The 22,041-nt window shown below is 55.5% G+C and overlaps 10 protein-coding genes across 10 annotated transcripts; 5 read left to right on the top strand and 5 right to left on the bottom strand.

Annotated features, from left to right (window-relative positions):
• Positions 1-218: 218 nt before the first annotated feature.
• On the bottom strand, positions 219-1,989 carry LMH87_001128 (uncharacterized protein; the record flags this gene model as incomplete). The annotated part of the gene is made up of 3 exons (XM_056199155.1): positions 219-1,093; positions 1,145-1,791; positions 1,910-1,989. The coding sequence occupies 3 exons, from the start codon at positions 1,987-1,989 to the stop codon at positions 219-221; spliced, it is 1,602 nt and encodes a 533-aa protein (XP_056056029.1).
• A 1,978-nt stretch (positions 1,990-3,967) lies between these two features.
• LMH87_001127 (uncharacterized protein) lies at positions 3,968-5,716 on the top strand (the record flags this gene model as incomplete). The annotated part of the gene is made up of 1 exon (XM_056199154.1): positions 3,968-5,716. The coding sequence occupies one exon, from the start codon at positions 3,968-3,970 to the stop codon at positions 5,714-5,716; it is 1,749 nt and encodes a 582-aa protein (XP_056056028.1).
• Positions 5,717-6,010: 294 nt separating this feature from the next.
• On the bottom strand, positions 6,011-8,116 carry LMH87_001126 (uncharacterized protein; the record flags this gene model as incomplete). The annotated part of the gene is made up of 2 exons (XM_056199152.1): positions 6,011-6,160; positions 6,218-8,116. 2 exons carry the CDS (start codon positions 8,114-8,116, stop codon positions 6,011-6,013), a joined length of 2,049 nt encoding a protein of 682 aa, XP_056056027.1.
• A 749-nt stretch (positions 8,117-8,865) lies between these two features.
• On the top strand, positions 8,866-9,636 carry LMH87_001125 (uncharacterized protein; the record flags this gene model as incomplete). The annotated part of the gene is made up of 1 exon (XM_056199151.1): positions 8,866-9,636. One exon carries the CDS (start codon positions 8,866-8,868, stop codon positions 9,634-9,636), a length of 771 nt encoding a protein of 256 aa, XP_056056026.1.
• Positions 9,637-10,862: 1,226 nt separating this feature from the next.
• Positions 10,863-13,180, top strand: LMH87_001124 (uncharacterized protein; the record flags this gene model as incomplete). The annotated part of the gene is made up of 4 exons (XM_056199150.1): positions 10,863-11,014; positions 11,067-12,180; positions 12,228-12,389; positions 12,440-13,180. The coding sequence occupies 4 exons, from the start codon at positions 10,863-10,865 to the stop codon at positions 13,178-13,180; spliced, it is 2,169 nt and encodes a 722-aa protein (XP_056056025.1).
• A 173-nt stretch (positions 13,181-13,353) lies between these two features.
• Positions 13,354-13,906, bottom strand: LMH87_001123 (uncharacterized protein; the record flags this gene model as incomplete). The annotated part of the gene is made up of 3 exons (XM_056199149.1): positions 13,354-13,460; positions 13,512-13,592; positions 13,651-13,906. 3 exons carry the CDS (start codon positions 13,904-13,906, stop codon positions 13,354-13,356), a joined length of 444 nt encoding a protein of 147 aa, XP_056056024.1.
• A 515-nt stretch (positions 13,907-14,421) lies between these two features.
• LMH87_001122 (uncharacterized protein) lies at positions 14,422-14,689 on the bottom strand (the record flags this gene model as incomplete). The annotated part of the gene is made up of 2 exons (XM_056199148.1): positions 14,422-14,613; positions 14,678-14,689. 2 exons carry the CDS (start codon positions 14,687-14,689, stop codon positions 14,422-14,424), a joined length of 204 nt encoding a protein of 67 aa, XP_056056023.1.
• A 443-nt stretch (positions 14,690-15,132) lies between these two features.
• LMH87_001121 (uncharacterized protein) lies at positions 15,133-16,746 on the top strand (the record flags this gene model as incomplete). The annotated part of the gene is made up of 2 exons (XM_056199147.1): positions 15,133-15,987; positions 16,066-16,746. 2 exons carry the CDS (start codon positions 15,133-15,135, stop codon positions 16,744-16,746), a joined length of 1,536 nt encoding a protein of 511 aa, XP_056056022.1.
• A 30-nt stretch (positions 16,747-16,776) lies between these two features.
• LMH87_001120 (uncharacterized protein) lies at positions 16,777-17,373 on the top strand (the record flags this gene model as incomplete). Its single annotated transcript, XM_056199146.1, has 1 exon — positions 16,777-17,373. One exon carries the CDS (start codon positions 16,777-16,779, stop codon positions 17,371-17,373), a length of 597 nt encoding a protein of 198 aa, XP_056056021.1.
• A 977-nt stretch (positions 17,374-18,350) lies between these two features.
• On the bottom strand, positions 18,351-19,232 carry LMH87_001119 (uncharacterized protein; the record flags this gene model as incomplete). Its single annotated transcript, XM_056199145.1, has 5 exons — positions 18,351-18,641; positions 18,732-18,923; positions 18,973-18,978; positions 19,033-19,111; positions 19,198-19,232. 5 exons carry the CDS (start codon positions 19,230-19,232, stop codon positions 18,351-18,353), a joined length of 603 nt encoding a protein of 200 aa, XP_056056020.1.
• Positions 19,233-22,041: the final 2,809 nt, after the last annotated feature.

The following is a 22,041-nucleotide window of genomic DNA, read 5'->3' as shown; positions in this document are numbered from 1 at the left end:
GCGCAGACAAAACCCGCGTCTGGTGCTGCGCTCATCAGAATACCCATGTCAACTTGACTGTGTCTGAGTACTCGACGATCCCTGCGATTTAATACACAGTTTCGTGTGGAATAATGGGCAAGCCAAGGTCTATTGCGCCAATTCTATGCACATGATATATACGATATATACGTTTGTCTGACGAGGACCATGAATACACTACAAGTCCCCAGCCCCCGTCACCACGTCATTTCCTCTTCCCAGTCATCCCATTCAGTGCCTGGCCCGTTTGGCCGCCGACTGAAAAATAGTTTAGCCCTCCCCTGCGCCGGTTCGGTCTCGATATCAACCGAGTGTATGCGCGCGCTCTCGGGCACATCCACCAGCTCTCCGTCCCGCAGCCTCTCCAGGTCAAACACGACGCCCTCCTCCTCCATCTGCATCACGCGCTCGCCGATGCGCGCATTCACGACGCCCTCCCAGGCGCCCTCAAAGTCGGGCCCCGTGTGCAGCGCCTGGATCGCTCGCCGGCGCGTGACGGGACACCTGCACTTGGTCGCCGTCAGGTACAGCGGGTGGATGACGGCCATGTCGAGCTGGAAGCCACCGCTGCCCGAGTAATTTGGAATCAGCTGTTGCTGGCGCATTCGTATATCCGCGGCGAGATCCACCATCTCGACAAAGTCGCTGGCGTGCGCATCCCACACAGTCTCCTCTGGTGACAAGCATCCGCTCATAACAACGACCGACGTCAGGTATTTGATGCGTAGCAGGCTGATCTGCTCCGGCAGCATCTTTTCGAGCTTGCTATTTGGCGTCATGTACTGCTTGTTGAATCTTTCGAGGTTCTTTTCGATGCCCTGCGCTTGGGCCTTGACGGACTCGGGAACAGGGCCTCCTTCTCCATATCGATACTCGTCGGCCACGGTTCGTTTAAAGGCCCATAGACGGTTGATCAGGGCGGCGAGGGCGTGGTCGGCCTCTTGGTATACTGAGTCAAAGACGAAGATGCGGGACGCCACCAATGATGGATCTAATGCCGGTGCTCGTACCCCTAGGAACACGGCGGCTTGTAGATCGAGACGTGCAAAGGCAGTCGTTATAGCCTCGTCGACTGGATCGCATTAGCTTTACTTTTCCAGCTTGCAGTCTACAGCACACCTACCGGTATGGAGATTTGAATTCACGACTTGCAGCCCATGATTGAGATGTGTTAGCGCCGTTGCCGGTTCTTTTATTCGCAACTCGAAACATATACACAGCAGCGTGCAGAGAAGCGCCGTGTTGATGGACCGCTTGTCGTTGTGGTGAAAGACGTGCCGCATCGCCTCGAGCGCTTTTCCGTAGTGTCGCAGCGCAAACTCGTTTTCGCGCGACGTCTGATTCGACTGCGGCGACTGAGCGACGGACGACGATGCCACGGACAACACTGTGCCCTGCTGGCCGCCGTCGCTGCAGGCCATGTCCCCGTGGACGCCGGCCGACGTGCTCAGTGCGGTAAAGGCCACGACGGCGTGGCACAGCGCCACCTCCTCGTGCACGGCCTGCAGGATCAGGCGCTTCCACGACGGCGTGCCGACGTGGCCGACGATGCTGTAGACGAGCTCGTGGCGGAAGAGGTCGAGATGTGCAATCTCCTGCGGCGTGAGCCAGCCCGTCTGCGTCGGCCGAAAGTGTGTCAGCGTCAGCGGCGCGGTAAACGTCAGGCCGCCGTCCTTGTTGACGGGCTCGGCGACGCCATCGCAGCGCCGGCCCGACTTGGTGCAGTTGTTGCAGACGGGCGACGTCTCGTCACAGCGAATCTTGCGAACTCTGTCATGGCCGCACAAGTGTTAGTGGGTTGTTTTCTTTTTTTTCTTATCACAGCAGAGCAGCCGTCGTATTGGTTTCTCTACGTCTTTTTTTTCTGGGCAACAAAGGTCACACTGACTTGCACGTCTTACACCCCAGCTTTGTTTTTGAATATCGCTTCTTCGTGACGGCCGCCATGGCGTTGGGGCCGCCCACCATGGTGAACTGCTGGTTTGGGGATTTTGGCTTGGCCCGGCTCCCACGCCGCGAGCCGTCGGCGGCCGGCTTGCTGTTCATGGCGGGAGCGGCCAGCGCTACTATACGGAGGTGATTGTAGTGTTGTTGTGTTGAGAGGCAGAAAGCGTATCCGCGCAAAGCGGCAAAGGAGAGACTTCAAGACACAAGATGAAACACGATCGATGACATACAGATACGGGAACAGGTGAGACAAAAAAGAAGAGAAAAGCACACAAAAGGGCGAGAAAGCGCCACTTTAAGAACAACCCCAGCCCACTTTGCGTGCGTGAGGCTGAACTGGCTGAACCTGGCGATTTAATGGGGTGGTCTTTGATCAGTGTCACTCTGGGGGCGCCTAGGCCATGTCCTGATAGTTTTTCCTATTGTCCGCTTTCCAGCTCCATCGCATCTGGGGTTGCGTCGCATCGGGGAGGCAAGGATCCTTTTGCCGGCCGGCAATCACGCAGAGTCGCATTCGCGCCCACTGCATGGACGGCATGCTTCAATCAACTGGACGGCCGTTGCTGCCGGACGAGGAGGGGGATGTGGCACGCCGAGACAGCCCAGCGATGTGCCTCGAACGGAGTTACGGGGTTCGCACGGCCAAGCGTTTCCCCCTTCTCAAGCTTGTTCTTCGCCGACCGACTCGTCCCAGAATGGTCCCTTGATCAATTGCTACGTACGCGGCGTCCGAGGCCCCTCTCCCCGCAAGCCCAGTCGTTCCGCCCTCTTTCTAGCGCGTGATGCCTATTACTATGCTAAAATGTCGTGGCGCTCCGCTCGAGCCGGACATGGTCATTCTCAAGAAAAGTACGCATCGAGCCGCGGTCGTCATGCTGCAGGACAGCTTCACAGGACGCTGATGCAGGCCACTAGTCACTTTTTCCTTCCATCCTCTTAAAGAAGCTTCCATGGTGGCTGTAAATCCTTCGACGCAACCCTGCTGGCGCCTCTAGTAGTGAATTGGCACATGCTTTGGGGCGTGGCGGCGGGCGGTCTCACTGCCTGCAGTTCAGCCCCAGGACCGACGCCGGCGCATCGGCCGCGCGGTGCGTGATAGGGCTGCCGTGTCCAGTTACGTGCGCGCGGGAAGCGAGAGTGTGTCGTCTTCAGCCTCCAGGGCGCAGACTCCATTCCCACCCAGCGACTCCGATTTTGTGAGCGGAGGCGTTCCGTCCTAGACAGCGGGCGACGATGCTAGCGTCGGCCGAGAAGGATCATCTAGTTACACCCACAAGCTTTTGGCCGCCTTGCACGATGCACCGCATGGTTTCTTCTGCCTGTGTTCGTTTTGCGTAATTGCGACGTCTGCCAATAGCTGCCAACTCTAGCAGAGTCACAAGTCGGTCTGCTCCCATGCAGGTGCCCGTGTTACCGCTTCTGAGGCCTGCGGGCGCGCGGCCACCTTAAGGAGGACGGTGAATGTCCCAGTGACAAACTAGGGACGAGAGTTAAAAAATGTCAACAACATAAGAAACAAGTGAGAAGCTGTTTGCAAACGAAAACACAGCAAAACAGCCGTGTTGCGGTTGTCTGGTTGAGGTTGCGTTGGCGAAACAGACCTTCTTTCACAACCCCCGTGCAAAAAAGGAGCGGCCTTTGCTAGGGTCAGTGTTGTTTTCTCTTTGCGCGGCTCGCTCTCCGAGTCGCCTGTTCTTCACAGCCTGGAAACGCAATTTACTCTGACAGAGCACACAGTTGTCGTCAGTCTGTCCGCGCCTATTGATTCACATGAAGTTGGAAATTGTTACTCTGGCCGGCCGGTGCAGGCAGCAGCTTCCATGCATTTGCTCTTCGTCTGCTTCTTTTCTTGCTTCCCAACTACAAATCACCTTGCTCTCGCTCAATTCTATTGACATGCTGCTACCAACTTTGCCATCCATCTTGAAATAGTGCATTCTTTGGAAACACTCTGCAGAGTTGGCCTCCAAGTTTAAAAAGAGAAAAATACTGTCAAGTCATGTCGTTTCTTGACAAGGGGGTTGACGGCGGCCCCCAAACCGGAGGCTCTGATTCGAGTGGCGATGCAACTCCGACGCCTAGGACTCCAACCAATGAATTCTTTCCCCGAAACGGCCGTCTGACTCCAAGTCCTCACTACTCGCGACCTCGCTCCATCGTTGCCGCTCATAATGACGGGGGCGCTACACGACAAGACCTCCGCCACATCTGGGAAGATGCAAATCGTCAGGCGCACGCGGCCAACAGAGCGCACGTCGTGTTCCCTGAATCCCCTAATAGCTTCGACTACGATACCACGAGCACGCAGCGAGGCGTGGGGGCTATGCCTGCGCCTGCTCGTGTCGACACTGCCCAAGTGGATGCAAACGAATGGGCAATCGGGTTGGAGAGGCTGCGGCTGACAGAGTCAGTCGCTCAGCAGACTCAGACATCTTCAGATATACCCAATAGACTGCAAGGAAGCTCTTATCCCTATCATGCCCGCTTTAATGCAGCTTCTTATGTTGCAAATCTTGAGGCAACATCTGCTGCCCAGCCCGCTGCCCGGCTCGCTGCTGAACCCGCTGCTCAGCCAAGAAACATCTCCATCTGGTCTACCTATGGCGCCCAAACAAGTCCCGACAATGGCTTACGAAATGGCGGCATTGCATCCATGCCACACCCATACTCGTCGCATTCTGCACCACGACCTGCAAGAGCTGACCCGGCGCCAAACTTTCGATCTCGTGCCAGCTCTGAGACCAGCTTCAACGGCTCAGGAAGCTTGCCTCCAGCTCAGCGGAATTTCAATGGCTCAGGAAGCCTGACTCAAGCCCAGCCGTCTTTTGCTCCGCAGCTGAGCCATCCCGTCCCCATGAGGATGGGACAGTCGTTCAATGCCAACCTTGCTCACAATAGAACCGCGAGCGGCCCCGACTCGTACCAGCCGGAGCCCTTTTACCTGCAGCCTCGGAACCAGGGCTTTCTCCCGATGCACGCCGTCCGAGCCAGCCGCGAGCCCGCCAGCACCATCGCGGCCCACCCATCATCGTCCTTTAACTTTGGCATCACCGCTCCGACCAGCCACCCCGCGGTGCCCTCGACGCGCTTCTCGGACCGCTACCACGGGATGCACACCGAGACCAACGCCAGCGCCGAGCACCTCTCCGCCGAGCAAAACGCCAGCCTGTGGATCACCAACCTGCCGCCCGACATTACGCACCGCGAGCTGCTCGCGCAGATCCGCGGCGTCGGGCGCATCTGGTGCTGCTTCATCAACGGGCCCGACGGGCTCAAGCACACCACGGCCGCCGCCAAGGTCGTCTTCTTCCTGCCGGCCGCCGCGCAGCGGCTCCTCCAAAACGCCGTCGAGCACGGCCTCCAGGTGCGCGGCTTCCGCGCCAAGGTGACGCAGAACCGCATCAAGACGGGCGAGACGATCCCCAAGGCCGGCGACGACTCGCGCGTGCTCATCGTCACCGGCCAGGCGAGCTTCGTCAACGAGGCGACGCTGACCGAGTACTTTGGCCAGCGCTTCGTCTTCCAGGTCGACGAGGTGCGGGAGCTCCTCCGCGGCGGCGGCCGCGCCGTCGTCGAGTTTCGCTTCGGGAGCTACCGCTGCCAGTCGCAGATGGGCAAGATCTCGCTGGAAAAGGATCGGCCCGTCGGGTTCGAAAAGGCAGAGTTTGGCGAGGACCCGTGCGAGGTGGGCGAGAATTGGTCGTCACACGCTATTGCGGTGCTGCGCATTCGAGGTATTGGGCTTTAGGGATGGATATGACAACTTTGCAATGAATGTGACAACTTCAGAATGGATATGATGATTTCAGAATGGATATGGCAACTTTTGGGCATGGGTTAGACGACTACGGTTTCGGAGAATACGGCATAGACTAGACTGTTTTACAAGATGCATACTGCTGAACAGCAAGATTCGGTATTTACGACATACATAGATAGGGCTAGCATGGCTCAGGTCATGGCATAAACATGGGCAAATGTATTTATAGATGCAACATCATGCCTTGCGCATTGGTATCATGTATGTATTATTATGAATCGACTACTCGCCCAAATCGCCCCAGTATGCTTTTAGATCGTCGGCTCGCCATCGGGTGCCCCAGCCGGATTCTCGTTCAATCTTCTCCAGCAATGTCAAGATGGCTTTGTGCTCCATTGGATTACTCATGCAGCGACCTGCAATCCACAGAGGCTGTACACTATTAGTCCACGCGCCGTGGTGGTCGTTTGAGATGCTAATGGCGCATACGCGTCGCGCGTGCCAGAGAACGCTGCGCGGTTTGGGCTGCAGCCGGAGGCCGTGTGGCTGATTCTGCAGCATCAAGATAGACGCTGTATGATATAGTTGGTTTCCGGAGATGGCGGCCGGATTGGAAAATATTATGGTCGGAAATGGAGATGGATCAGAGGACGGAATCGTCATGATGGGGTGGAGCGGCTCAGGGCGGCCGTCGTGCCAGCCGCAGATATACTCCCACAGCTTGAGCCATCGCGTGTGTCCCTTGTCCTTGTCGTCGGCCAGCGTGAGCGATGGCTCTCCATGCTGGGAGGACTGGGGCATGAGGAGGTTGATGACTTGCGCGGTGAGGTAGACGGAGTAGTTGGCCCAGGAGCAAAAGTCCGGCTGGTTCTGGAAGAGCTTGACGGCCTCGTCCAAGTTGCCCTTTGTTACCCAGCGCGAGACAGGGATGAGCGTCTTGACAGACGAGATGAGACCGCCACAGACGGCCATGCGCGCAAATGTCCAAAACAGGGCCTGCTCCACACCGCCAGAGCAGCCGTCGATGCCGACAGCCTCCATCAAGCTGGCGCACCCGTCCAGGTGCCGCTGCCAGGCCTTGGGCGAGCAGCTCAGCATTTCGAGCACGCAGAGAATGACGCACGACGCAATGACCTCGGTGCTGCGCGTCGGCAGATGCGGGAGCAGCGAGTGGATGGCTTCCTGGTAGAGAGCCAGGCTTTGGTCTGTTGGTTTATTGTACATGAGCTCAATTTGACGAGCGGACAACGCTAGAATGGAGTACCGAAGGTGCTCATTTGTCGGCGCCATGGTGGGGATAATGTGCTGAAAGTGTCGCTTGTTGTCAAACTTGTCCAGCCACGGCGCAATCTCGTCGAACCAGTTGCGCCACAGCTTACATTCGACTTCTTTGGACATTATTGGCGATTGGTTCTGGCCAGGAGACAACGAATCAGACGCCTGGAACGACTTGGACAGGTCCAGCGCATCTGATTCGTTGTCGCCGAGGTCTCCAGCAGGGGTGTCTTGTCGACTCGGCGCAGTCGACATGACCTCTTGAATCAAACGGCTACGCAACGTCGAGTGCAGCTCATGGTAGGCAGAGCCCGGTAGAAACACCCCGTCATCTACAGCCATGGCGTCAGGGGTCGGCGGCGGAAGTGCTCCGTCGTCTAGGTAGTGTACGCCAGGGCCGTCAATAGTCACACGGGGGATCGGGATGCCAGTTGCCGAATCTGCCTGTGACGTGTATGGTCGTCCGCCTTGACTGAGATACAGTAGGCTGGCGACGGCGCTATCAGAGTGCTGCACCGATGCTGGCGAAGATTGGCCGTGCGAGGCATGGTAGACGGCATGTGCTTGCGGAGTGGGCATGTCCATGTTTGTCGAAATAGTTCGGCCCAGCGAAAGAGCCGGACTTTGCATGGCATTTGACGCATCCCTGTTAAAGTTGGCAGCCATAACCGGCGTCCCATGCGTGTAGCTGCTGTCGCTCTGCGTCGTGACGGCGGTCCGATCATTGCCCTCGCACCTCGTCGAGTAGAGCGCCCACATCGGCGACGTGGTGTCGTAGTCGCGGATGATTTCCGCAGTGATGTCGAGAATCTCAAACTCGCGCGGGAAGCGGCGCGCCGATCGACGCATCGAAGGGTGCGACTCGTCCAGGTGTTGGGCATTCTCGGCGCGAAACGTCACCTTGAGACCCCATTCACACGGCTGGCCGCGCCGGACGCACGACCCACACGACGGCCGGCCCTCGTCGCACTTGCGCTTCTTGCGCCGACAGTTGAGGCAGCCCGTCCGGGTCCGGGTGCGCTTGGGCTGGGCGGTCTGGCCGGGGGGCTGCTTGCCGCCGCCGCCGCCTCTGGGGCCGGCAGCAGCAGCAGAAGCATCGCTGCCCGCAGCCATCGGTGTGCAAAGTTCCAGAAGCGGCCGCAGGACGGTAAGCGGAGGCGCAGGCCCCTTGCCTTTTGGCGGTGGCCTGATAAGTACGCCGCGTGATGGTTAGTCTAGGATGAATGCGTGAGAAGGGCAGCTGCAAGCCCAACGCGGGGTTGGTCCCCGTACGTGGCGGGCGGGGGGAAGACAGGGGAGATCCCCGTCTGCAGATGCGCGAAAGAAACAAGAGACAAAACGACAGGGATCTCTTCTATGCCGTCGAGGATTGGAGGCGTCGTCCCTTTCCCTCGCAGATGCGCTTTGAGATGCCCGATGGGCCCTTATCGCTCAGAGATGCCGTGCTGGTGGAAAAGGCATCTTTTTACGCTTCACACGAGGACGGGGAGTGGCGACCTGATTAGGCAGCTCCAGGCGCAGTACCCATTTTAGGAGGTTCCATAAAAGCACCAGATCGCGGCCCGGAGAAATCCCACTTCCGGCCGTCGGATTAAACCCACCGGAAACGCCTACAGCCTCACAAGATGAGCTTCATCAACGACTTTCACGAAAAGAAATCGGATACAGGCGTGATTGATTTGCTGAAAGAAGGGCATTATGGATACTGTCGTGAGAAATTTGCTGCGTGATCAGGGCCAATGCGTCTTGGAACAAGTATAAAGATGAGTCGAGACGCGTGAATCGAGCACACGCCGTTCAACTACATCAGCTATACATTTCATACCTCAAATTCATCAACTGTCAAAGCTCAATTTGTTTCCATGGCTGCCAAACCAACTCTCGTCTTTGTACCTGGCGCGTGGCACAGCACAGTGACCTGGGACAGGGTCATTGCAGAAGTCAACCCCAAGGGCTACAAGAGCATCGCCATCACATTGCCTTCCACGCTGGGCAACCCTGCTGCCACCTTCGGTGACGACGTCAAGGCTGTCCAGCAGGTTATCCGTCAGGAGACTGAGCTCGGCAACGACGTTGTACTCGTCATCCACTCCTACGGCGGCTTGGTCGGCAACAGCGCCGTCAAGGGCTTTTCGCGCCAATCCGAGGGCCGCGCCGACATCAGGGCCAACGTTATTGGCCTGGTCATGATAGCCACCGGCTTCACCGCCACCGGCGTCGCCTTTCTCGAGGCCATGGGCGGCGACCCGCCGCCGTCGTGGAAGCTCAACCACGAGACGGGATTTGCCGACATTGTCGCAGAGCCGCGCGACATGCTCTACCACGACCTGCCCGAGGAGGAGGGCGCGGCGTGGGTTGCCAAGCTCACTAAGCAGTCACAGCTTGCGCTCACAGACGGTGGTGAATACGCGTACGCTGGCTGGCAGGAGGTGCCGACGTGGTATCTCAGGACGCTCGACGACCACGCCCTGCCGGTGCAGCTGCAGGGGTGGACAGTCCAAATGGCGCGCGACGCCGGCGCGGATGTGACGGATCGCGGCATGCCGACGAGCCACTCGCCCATGCTGAGCCGGCCGAAGGAGGTGGGCGAGTTTATCGACGAGGCTGTTCAGTACTTTGTGGGCAAGCAATAACAACAGAGCGAAGATGCATTGTTAGCCGCGTAGTCAAGTTCAACTCTTACCGACTGCTTATGATACTGCTCAATGTACTACCCTGTAACTTCGACCTGAATTACTCTCCAAGAAGCAGACCTAATGTGATTTAGTAGATAAGTTATCGTTACAAGACACTCCAGGTCCCGTCTCGTCGCTTGATAGACCCCGAGCTCGATATGCAACTTGGGCATCAGCAATCTCCGGATAATGTATTCTCTTAGAATGCATGGCTACTCTACTGCGCCTCAGTCCTGTAGCACAACGCGCAGTGACTCTGATGCATCGGCGGCCTCGCTCAACGCTGTCTTCCCAGCGTTATCCCTCAGATTCACATTTGCCTCTCCGGTGGCCAGCAGCAGTTGCACTAATCCCTACGACATGTTTTTGCAAGCCACGTGTGATGGAGTCTGGACATTATGCATCGTCGCACCAATGCCGGCGCTACTGTTTAGTAGTACTTGAACAGTAACGGCCTGATCAGTGCTGAATCTTCTCTGGCATGCACAGTGTAGTGGCGTGGAGCCATCCGAGGTAACAGCTGTGGCTTCTGCTCCATGCTTCATCAACGTGCAAAGAGTCGACCAGCCGTGCGAAGTAGTAATATTGACATTAGCGCCAGCTGCCAGCAGCGCATTAATAGCGACTCTGTGGTATCCCTTAGTAGCGCATAAGAGGCGTCAAACCATCCAGTCTTTGCTGATCTATGTGGAAGTGATTTTGCTCTAAAACAAGCTTGACGATAGTTGCATGACCGTAAGTGGCGGGAACATGTACCCAAGTGTTGCCAGCCTCGTCCATAGTGTTCAGGGCTTGCGTTCTGATTGAGCCTTGGATCTGCCAAGCAGTCGACTTAGACGCCTGCCTCACAAGCGAAGGGTCTAACATACAAAAACTGCCCTTATTCCCGTTGGTATACCAGGTGGATATAATGTACCTGATTTACTCGCCATCTTCGGCATTCCGCCCGTCCTGGGTCTGTTAGTTAGTGCGTGGCGGCGACCGGTCGCGGCTCTAGCCAGAATTTCCCGTTTCGGCACCAGGGCATCTCTATGCGCCCGAGGACCACCGGCTCCAGCTCCTGGCCGTAGAAAAGCAGCTCTTATCCTGTTTTCTGTGTCGGGCCATAGAATTCTCTACACGATACTGAGGCTCATCTCGTCTGTCTTGTTATCAATTTACAAAATTTCACAATTTACAAAGCCATGTCGCCCGGCGCCGTTGGCAAGCAACCACAGGGCACAGACGTTGTCGTCACCTTTAAAAAGGACGACCGCCGAAAAGCCAGCCTCGTCTTGAATCAGTTCAGGTGCTTGATTGCAGACCTCTGCCAGCAGTTCAATGGCGGACATCCAGGGTGAGTTGCCGCCGCTGTCCGGCCCAGCATCGCCAACTAATACCCTAGACAGAAGCGCCATGGGCATGGCCGCGATTGGCATCGCTCTGTGGAAATATGTCATGAAATACTCGCCGAATAACCCGAACTATTTTAACCGCGATCGATTTGTGCTCTCAAACGGACACACCTGCCTGTTTCAGTACACGTTTCTGCATCTGGCTGGCTACAAGGACATGACCTTTGAACAACTCAAGTCGTATCACTCGGCGCGCTCCGACTCCCTTTGTCCTGGCCATCCGGAGATTGAAATCGAGGGCATCGAAGTCACGACTGGTCCTCTTGGTCAAGGTGTTGCCAACGCCGTCGGTCTGGCCATGGCCACCAAGAACCTCGCAGCTACGTATAACCGCCCCGGCTACGAGCTCGTCAACAACACCACGTGGTGCATGATTGGTGATGCCTGTCTGCAGGAGGGTGTCGCTCTCGAGGCGTTCCAGGCAGCTGGACACTGGAAACTCAATAATCTTATCGTCATCTATGACAATAACCAAATCACATGCGATGGCAGCGTCGATCTGTGCAACACCGAAGACGTCAATGCCAAAATGCGCGCCTGCGGCTGGGATGTCCTGGAGGTTGCAGACGGCTGCTACGATGTCGAGGGTATCGTGGAAGCGCTGCTCAAAGCCAAAGAGTCACCTGATAGGCCGACTTTCATCAACATTCGTACCGTCATTGGTCTTGGCAGCAAGGTTGCGGGCGACGCCAAAGCACACGGTGCTGCTTACGGCAGCGACGATGTGCGCAGCATCAAGCAGGCCTTTGGCATGAGTCCAGATGAGCACTTTGTCGTCCATGACGAGGTCTATTCCTATTTTACGGATATAAGATTTCGTGGCGACGCTTTGGTGGAGGCTTGGAGTTCTCTTCTCGAAACCTACCGCAACCAGCACCCACAACTGTACACCGAGCTGAAGCTGCGCATGGACGGAACATTCCCAAACGACTGGAAAAGAATGATTCCCGGCAGAGAAGTTTTTTCTTCAGACCCGGCTGCCTCCCGGCAGTCGGCTGGCTTGATCTGCAATCCACTCGCAGCGAACCTAAACAATTTCATGGTGGGCACTGCCGACTTGTCGCCGTCTGTGGCCATGATTTGGAAAGACAAGGTTGATTTTCAGCATGTGAGAGCATCCAGTCCCGATCAACCATCAAACACTGACAGCAATAGCCTGAATTGAAGACCGAGTGCGGTATAAATGGCAATTACTCGGGTCGCTACATCCATTACGGTGTCCGCGAGCATGCCATGGCCGCGATCGCGAATGGTATCGCCGCCTTTAACAAAGGCACATTTCTCCCTGTGACATCTAGCTTCTTCATGTTTTACATCGTGTGTTGCCACTTCACACTGCGTTCTTTACTTTGGCTAATAATTGATAGTATGCCGCCCCCGCCGTGCGCATGGGAGCCCTCCAAGGCTTGCAGGCCATCCACATTGCAACGCACGACTCCATCGGCACTGGCGAAGATGGCCCAACGCACCAGCCTATTGAGCTGGCCCAGCTGTACCGCGCCATGCCCAACATCCTCTACATCCGCCCCTGCGATACCGAAGAGACGGCCGGTGCCTTTACTGCGGCACTCGCGGCCACAAACACACCCACTCTCCTCTCGCTCTCCCGCCAGAAACTGCCCCAGTATCCGGAGCACTCTGACCGGGAGGGCGTGCAAAAGGGTGCCTACGTGTTCATCGAGGAGCCCGGCGCCGACGTGACGCTTCTCGGCGTGGGGGCAGAAATGTGCTTTGCCGTCCGAACTCGCACAGTGCTGCGAGAAAAATTCGGTATCCGCGCCCGCGTGGTGTCGTTTCCCTGCCAACGCCTCTTTGATGCCCAGCCACTCGAGTATAAACGCCAGGTGCTAAAGTATCGTGGCCACGCCCCTCGTGTGATTATCGAAGCCTACGCCGTGAACGGGTGGGAGCGATATGCGGATGCAGGGTTTTCCATGGCGTCGTTTGGCAAGAGTCTGCCGGGGGAAGATGCGTACAAGTATTTTGGATTCGACGAGAATATCATTGCGCCAGAGGTGGTCAAGCTAGTGGAGGATGTAAGGAGGGATGGCATCGAGTCGCTGCGCGGTGAATTTAGGGATCTAAATCCAATCAAGGGGCACTATTGAGAGCGGTGACTAATGCGCCGAAACTACGAATGTGTTGTGGCAAGAATTCTTGTCCCTCATCCAAGGTCGACTGTTGCAGCCAATGTGCGCATTGACTGACCAGTGTGAATGAACATAATAACCGAGATAATGAGAATGTGAAAGCAGAAAAAAGTCGAAATTGAAAGAACCATTTACCATTCTTTATCAGGGATGCAGAACGAGGAAAATGAGAAAAACATGCAGGTTAAAGAATTGTCCGCTATTTCTAGAGTACACATGCAGATTGAACGAACCATCTCTTCATCCAGTTAGGCCGCTGTTGTGTAGTCCTTCTGTTGGGTATACATACTTTTGCAGATACTAGAGCTGTCCTGCCATGTCGTTGTTTGTATCCATGGATCAGCCAGACATGTCTGAATCTTCGTCTGTGCTGTGAACAAGTGTGTCGCTGGATTGGTCAATGCAGGAGGAAGGCTCCCAGTCCATACCCTCGAGGTCACCGGTATCTTTGCTGCAAGAGAGCGCAGTTTCAGTCGAACTGTCCGTCATCTCTGAGTCAGTGTTTGTCTCGTTGGTGGCGGCGGAGTCGTGTGCTCCTTCCGCTGCCGAGGTCACGATGGCCATCGGAGACTCTTCCTGCCAGTCCATGGCCGGAGCAGTCTTGAAACGAAAGTGCTTCCTAGGAGTCGACGAGCCCTGCTTTTTCTTGCGTTCATCAATCAAAGCCTGGAGTTTCTGACGCATTGGCCAGTGTGTCCAAGGTCCTGCCGCCTTATGTGATGGGGGGCTGTCCGTGTTAACAGATGGGGAAGTCGCGAGAGTCATTGCGTGGTTGTGGGTTTGAGAAGTGCTTAAAAGTTTGTTTTGGTAATGCTTCGGATTTCATCCAGTTTTAATCACGGCATCGAAGCAGTATTATGTATATCCCTTTGCTTCTATCGCTTCCTCGCTTCGTCTGAGTGACGCATCCATTCGAAAGTTACTTTCTGGCATTTGGTGGCTGACTTGTTTAAAAGCCGCCACATAAGCTTAATTTGACATCCCGCGCATCGTTCATGGTGTCGTCGGATGGCTATAAATGTGCCAACCCAGAAAAAAGCCTGCCGGAAACGTCGACGCTGCTTTGCATCGACAACACAGCCTCCGGCGGTATCAAGTTAAGAAACCAATTTTTGGTTTTCCCTTTTGACTAACAACACTACGCAGGCATTTGCACACCTTATTTTTTAAATCTCCTGATCACGTCTTGGCAATTAGGTTCAAGTTTTTCGGTCAAAATGGCTGAGCTGCTCCCTTGGACTCGACCGGTAAATCTGGATGATTGGAGTCAACCAGTAATTCAGATCTTTCAACGTGCCATGTTCGAAAAGAAACAAGATGGCCGCATGATACTTGACCAAGAGGGTTTGATCCGTGCATGGCACGATGCACGGCATATGGTTCCAGAAAATCTAAAGCACGCCGTCAGCACCTTCATGAAACAAGCTCTTGACCACTTTTGCAGTTTTTACCCACAGCCTGCCTCATTTAGAGATTGGATTAAGTTACACAATCTTGAAAAAGTGTTTTTCGTCAATCAGACCACCCAGGACGATCGATACAGCGCCATTGTCGAAGACCTAACGACAAAGGAAAACGAAACCTTGCACCGAGAACGCGACTTTACTTACATGATGAAAGTCTTCCGTGAGAGAGAGAAGCACTTGCAAGCGGTACGGGCGCTACCTGACGCCATGGACCTTTGCAAAAAATACTCAAGGGCTCTCAATCGCCTCGTCAAAACGGATCGCAAAGTCAGAAACAGGCGGGACGCAGATCAAGACGAAGCAGCTTGTAAAAGAATTGAGGAGCTGGGCTGTTTTGCAAAAGGCTTCAAGGAATACGTATGGAACCCCAGTTGGAATATAGACATACGTGAGGGTCTCTCAATGGCACCGGTCTTGGTCAAAGTCAAGACACGGATCTCCGCCATGAGTTACTACTGCGGATACAGCCCGGGGTCGTACATTTTTCGTTTCGAAAACCCGCGGCAATCCGAAAACACATTCGAAATCTCAGACCTGGTGCAGCAAGAATCCGGGAGCTTGGGGCCGCGACAGCAGCAATACTTTCAGCAACTTTTGGACGTTCAGAAAGAACAGTGGAGGGAGTGGAATGAGTGGAATGACGCTGAGCTGAAGATAGAAAAGCAAGAATACTCTCGGCTACTTTCGGACGCCCGGAGCGGACAGTGGAACTTTGTTCGCTTTGGCGACAAGAGACGTCACGATCTCGAGACCAGGGTGCTTGAGCATAGGCCGGAACGAGATCGAAAGAACTTTACATACTGCGGCTTTGTCCCACGCCACCTGAAGGAGCACATGGCCCGCCTCAAGGAAATACACCGACGCGTGCTTCACATCATCGTTGCCACGTTGACCTTTGTCGAATGGCCTGCCAGCGCTGGCAACCCGGACTCGGTAGCCAACATAGGTCCTCGCATGAACGAGATTACTCCATCAGATCTCCGCCTCATTAGTTGGTACTGGGATCTTCATTTCCCCAAGAATCAGCCGTTTCCAGAAGATCTTCGCAACGTGTTCCGCGAGAGCCTAGTCATGACCGAGTTTGCGGATCTGATGGCCATGATGCCTTTCCAGATAGCACCAGGTCTGGTCCAGCTGTTCGCGATGGTTCTCCAAGCCACAGACATGACAATGGAGGAGATGGTGGTCTTGGAGGCGATGCGACAGGCCGAGACCGGGCTCAATCTCCTGCTGAGCGACTTCAAAGAGGATAGATTTTTTGTTTTCCAGGATGCGAGAATTCGTGCTGATAACATCTTGGTAAGTGGTCGAGTGGTGAGCCGGCGCTCGGTGGGCGGCCACATTTTTTTCCGGCATCTGACTAACTCAATTTCGCAGGAGCTGCACCACCACTTTGCCCAGGAGAGCTTCACCATCGACCCGAACCATCCACGGCGGCAGTACAATACGACTGCCGATCCTGATCTTGCCGAAAAAGTACAAAAGGACTGCGCTGTTTTACGTTCTATCAATCAGGATTGGGAAAAAGACCTCCAACACTCGTCCCTCGTCGAAAACGCTGTTCGACAAGCGCAGTCTCGCAAGCGACCGTTGGACCGCGACCAAGACGTTGCTCAAGAAACACAGCCTCGCACACGGCTTTTTAAACCGTCGGCCTGCACTCAAGACGCTGCTCCAGAAACACAGCCTTGCAGCTGGCCCTTTGCATCGCTGAGCCGCGCCCGAGACGCTACTCTAGAAACACGGCCTCGCAACCGACTTTTTGCATCGTTGGCCTGCGCCCAAGTCGCTGCTCAAGTAACACAGCCTCGCAACCGAACTTTTAAATCGTTGGTCTGCGCCAACGGACTTTTTGAGAGTGACCCAGACGCTGAGTATCCGGAGACCATCGACCCCAAAGTGCTGCGCTTCGATCCGCTACTATCGCAAAACGACTGCGCTAAGCCTAAGCGTCCACGTGGAAGACCGCCGGGGAGAAAGAACGATAAAACCATAGCACGGGAAAATAAGGCCAGGGAAAAGCTTGAGGCCGAAGATAGCGATACTTCAACACAGTGAGGTTCTTGTTCCTTAGACAATTGCTCCACCATGACTTCGACACACTCCATCACGCGACTCTTTGGCGGCCTTTCGCTGCTGCCGACATCGACTCCGCGCACAACGACCACCATGCTCTCAAACACAGCTCGATCTTTCGCCACGACGCCCGCCTCGCTCGCCCGCAAGGCGACACCGCAAATGATGAAAAAGGGCGGCGCGGCGGGCAAGTTCAAGCCCTCGACGCCGAAGCGCAAGGCCAAGGGCCGGTCGACGGGCCTGACGGAGAGCGCGAAAAAGGTGCGCACGCTCAAGCAAAACATGTTTTCACCCGCGCCGCCCCCGCTGCGCATGGCCCGCCAGCGACACCTGCGCCACTGGACCATCCACCGCGCGTGGCAGCTGTTTCGCCGCCAGCAGCACGAGGCGCAGCACAAGGAGCGCAGCCGCATGCAGGCGGGCATGTGGAACGCGTGCGAGGCGCTGCGGACGGCCACGGGCCCGGGCGAGCGCGGCGAGGGGTACCTGTACCGCGTGGCCATGGAGAAGAAGGGCGTGTGGAACGGCGACGCGATTCCGATTGAGTATGCGCGTATGCAGACGGAGACGCCAGCGGCCGAGGCGTGGAACCACGAGTGGAAGCGGTAATTGGAGGGCTCAACAGATTGGAAATGGAGGAGGAGCTTTGTTGGATTGTATACTACAAAGTAGTGTTTTAGCTGCGATTAGGTATGGTGGGAAGTCCCATCTACGCCTACTGACAAGATTACGTGTATCATTAATACTCAGTTTGCTATATCAATTTCTGTCCTGTTTAGTAAAATTTGTAGACCAGGAGCATTGACGAAAATGTGACAGCTGTCGTGACCGTATTATGCTGGGGCTGAGCACGGCTGAGTACTATCGCTGAATATCTTGACATTGGGGACATGATTGACACCATGGCTACCCGATTGCTAATGCGTCCGGAGAAAGTGCCAATTTCCAGGCTCGGTGTTTCCAGGCTTTGCACTTTTAGGCGGTTCTTTTTTAGGCTGGGTGATGTTGTAAATTGCTAGTCGACGCAACTGTCGAGCAGGAAAATGTGCCACCCTAACCCAAAGACAGGCCGGTGGTTATGGGAACATGTTCACAGCAAAGCCAAGAAAACATGTCAAATGATGGATAAAAACAGCAGACGACGAGGGAAAGAGAACACGACGGAAACCACTGTTTGCCTATATCCGGCGGCGCCGGTTTCACCTACCGCGGCCTGTTAGTTGTAAAACAGCAGCTAAACACAAGATCAAAGGATGGCAAATGGAACATTCTTTTTCTGCGTAAAGACCAGATATGCTAATTAGTTTTAGAGAGAGATGGAGAGCCAGAGACAGATTTGCTATATAACAAAGGGGAACCGGACACGGTGAGTTGTAGCTTTTTCATCCTGTAGTCGCGTGTTTGGGTAAGTGGCGTCTGCTTAGATTCGCGTATCCAAGCTGCGCAGGTTTGTGCGCGACGCTGTCAACCCCGGCTCTGATTGGCCTTTCAGAGTTATTATCCGAGTGTATACTGATTCGTAAAGTGGTACAGTCTGGCGCATGGTCCTCGGTGCGCAGAAATCTTGGGAGGGCGGTGGGCAAGCATTACAAGACAACGCAGCAGCCGCTGCCCTCGCCATTCTCAAACGTCAACAGGGCGGCGCGTGTGGCGGCCTCAAACACATCGTCGACACCTTCACCGCTCAGGCTGGAGCACTCGAGATAACGCTTGGCGCCGACCTCGCGGGCGACGGACTCGCCGTCGTGTGTGGTGACGAAGCGCAGCGACTTTTTGCGCATCTCCTCAATGGCGACGGGGTCTTCGCGCAGATCCTTCTTGAGACCGACGAGGATTATAGGGACGCCCGGGCAGATATCCATGACTTCTGTGATCCACTGCGTGGTGCGGCCTTGTTAGTAAAAGTTGGCTGACGACGCTGGGTAAGGGGACGGGCGACTCGGGAGCCGCGGGGTCGTGGTACGTACTTTGTTCTTGACATTGTCGAGCGAATCGGGGGTATCGACGGAAAAGCCAATGAGGATAACATGGGCCTTGGCGTAGGCTAGAGGGCGCAGTCGCTCGTAGTCTTCTTGGCCGGCGGTATCCCAGAGGGCGAGCTGGACAGACTTGCCGTCTACGCGGCAGTCGGTGACGTAATTTTCAAAGACGGTCGGGATCTTGGTCGGGTTAGTAATGCGGTCGGAGAACGAGCACTGGCAAGCTCACATAGTTCTACATGGATTAGCATCATCTCAGAGATTGGCAATGGCGGGTTGGGGCACTCACAGTTGGGAAGAAGCCCAGCGTAAAGACGCTTAGCAGACTAGTCTTGCCGCAGGCACCGTCACCGACAATGACGAGCTTTCTGTAGCGCGGTTGTTAGCATGAAGCGCAGAAAGATGGCCTCCAACTACAACAGATAGGAATTGGAAGAAGCTCGAGAATGCTTGCCTTCTTATGACATTTTGGGGGTTCGCGGCGGCCATGGCGGCGGTATGTGAGGGTATTGCGTCGGCGGGGACGAAGGAGGAAACAGGCCAGCAATCAGCTGTTGTCGGCAGAGTCAAAGGAGCCTCGCAATTGCAGAGACAGGCTGATGCGAGCTACCTAGCAGACGGTAAATCGCCTTTGTCGGCCGCGTCGGGGAGAGCGGGCGAGGGTGTTCGTCGTAGAAGAGTTGAGGCGCGGCCGGTCGGCGTGGATTGGCGTCCTTTTCGGTGCTGAAGAGTAGGATGGAAAAGAGCACAAAAAGAATAACAAGAAAAAGGGCGCGAGACAGCGGCCGAGAGCGCTGAATAAGGCTGCGTCACAAGGCTGCGGTGAGATGCGCGATGGAGCCCAGTTGAAGGATATCTGGCTAAAGGTACAGTAGCAGCAGGTACAGAGTACAAGAGCTGTGAGTAGCTAGCCGGCGAGTCGTGGGACAGCGAAAAAGACGGTGGCCGTCGTTGGTGCCGTTTGCGACCGTTTGGGCGTCGGAGGATGGATGGGCTGGGAGCCGGAGGATTCCTCGTGTCTCGGCGGATGGACCGAGTACCTGAGGGAGCGAGGAGAAAAAGGGCGGGCGCCGAGAGCAATAAGTAGCGGAACGGGATTAGCGATAGAGCCGGGGCGGATGCAGAGGCGCTGAATGTTGGCCGATGAAGAGTGAAGAAGAGGAATACGAGGTTTTGGCGTCGCAGGCGATGGGATGGGAATGGCAATTGATGGTCAGGCAATGGGATGGGCAATGGGCAAGGCATGGCAGAGCATTCTGGCAGCCAGGCGAACAGCGGGTTTACGGTATTTTTCAGTGGGTGATTGGTGAGGCTGGGCGCACAATGCCCTAGAATGGCCGCTGAAAGAATGACGACGAGGAGTGTTGCTGGGCTGCTTGGCTGCTTCTGTGGCGGTCACAGGGGTGCTCCGGGGGGCCCATCCCCGAAATAGCGGCCTCTTTGGCGGCTTGACACCTGTATCAGGGCATGTACAGGCACTGCGTCGCCAGAGTCGCAGCACTAAATGCGCTGTAGCCACTGGCCCCGTCGCGCATCTAAATTTACAGTGGGCCGCCGCTGCGCCGCGTTCTGGCAGACGACCTTGGGCCAGACATCCTCCACCACAAATCAGGGCCGGTTCCCACTTGCTCAACACGATACGAGCGGCCACCGACGGGGAAAGCGAATAGTCATGCCTGTTAGTCGACGCGATCCCCTCTTGCGACAGGGGATTGAATACCGGCAATATCGTGAGAAAAATGTGTCTGCATTGGTCCCTAGCGCCCGCGCCTGCAGGCGCGCGTTCCGTCGCACGTCGAGATGCCGAGAGTCGGTACTTTGATACGGATTGTCGACGAGAAACCTGCAACTGGCGCTGGCACTCCTTTATTCAAAGCCCGCAGTTACAGTGGACGGAGTACGCCATAGTCTGTGATGCAAACTCCCTGTCTCTGCTGGTGCTACTTGGCGCAACTTGGCATGGCTGTGCCTGTCCTGATCTTCATGCTGTGGGGATTAGACTTTGGCCAGGCATGCAGTGCAGCATGGCAACTCGTCCCACGGCCTGTCTTGAGAGTCCAATCCCAACAGGGCCAACATGAGATGCAGCGAGACGGACGACGAGGATGCCTCTAATGAACAGACAATGCCATCGCATAGCCTTGGTGGATACGTCGATCCCAATGCAACACAGATCGCAGCCTCGTCGGAGACGTTGGAGCATGCCGCAGGTGAAAGACTGATGCGAGAATAAGCTGCCCGTGTGAGCATCTATAAAAAGCACCAAGCTCGTTGGCAGAGGCAGGCTACAACCTGCATACACGCAGGGCTACAGCCACCGGCCAACTCGGTAACCGAAAATAAAACAAGGCGTCGTTGGCTTCAGGTCAGCCGTGCCTTGGTCAAGCTGTCGATCTAGAGAGGCACCAAACACGAGGCCGCCGCCTAGCTGACGGGGCTAGCGGCCAGATGCCCTTGACTGTGTATGGTTTCGATATCAGCCATGCCGTATAAATCAGCCACGGCGGTTAGATGATGAGCTTGGATTGAATGAGAGCCGAAAGGTAGCCAGGTGGCGCGGTGTGGCAGAATTGGAGGTGTAGGAAAAAAGTAGCTAGCACAGCTGTGTTGTATCATCGGGCAGTTTGCGGCGACATGTCGAGTTCATGGCTGTGTATGTAGGTGGCGGAGTACTGCAGTGACCGACTAGCTAAAAAGAATCCATTACCGAACAAGTGTTATCGGTCAGTGACACTGAAATGTGCAGTGTGCCTCTTGGTTAATTTGTGTTCCTCTGTTTGCGTGTAAACGGTGTCACGGCTGCTGTTTGACTGACGGCAAACTGTAGGAGGCGGGAATGGATGCCAGATTGGGTAAAGCAGACTCGGCGGCACTTTTGTTTCAAGCACGACAGCTTCGAGTTTGGAGATTGTATGACAAGATGGTTTGGTGATTTCTGAAGCTTCAGCTATCTTGCAGGTGTAACTGCCAAGTACCAGATGTCGATGCTAATTAGCCCAACTACGATACAAGCTGCCAGACTTGTCAACCTAAGGCAGAAACAAGCACCTTGAGGTCTATACAGGTTCAGTAGTGAAAGGTCACGTGGCGATCCCGACTCTTTGACGCCCCACCGCAGCCGGGCTCAGGCACTAACAATAAATACCACGCTGCAGACTCAAGTGCGTAAAGAGCGCTAAACAAGTCCAAATACAGGCGCTCCAGGACCAAAGGCCGCTGTATCTCCAGCCTTCTAGCGCCGCCGCCTCGCATGTACCTTTTCGCTGCATCACCACCAAGTCGTGACTTTACTCTGCAA

This window comes from Akanthomyces muscarius, chromosome 6 (genome assembly GCF_028009165.1).
Source record: "Akanthomyces muscarius strain Ve6 chromosome 6, whole genome shotgun sequence".
Taxonomy (NCBI): Eukaryota; Fungi; Ascomycota; class Sordariomycetes; order Hypocreales; family Cordycipitaceae; genus Akanthomyces; species Akanthomyces muscarius.
Note: the sequence above shows the minus strand (reverse complement) of the source record. Positions and strands in the feature narration are given on the sequence as shown.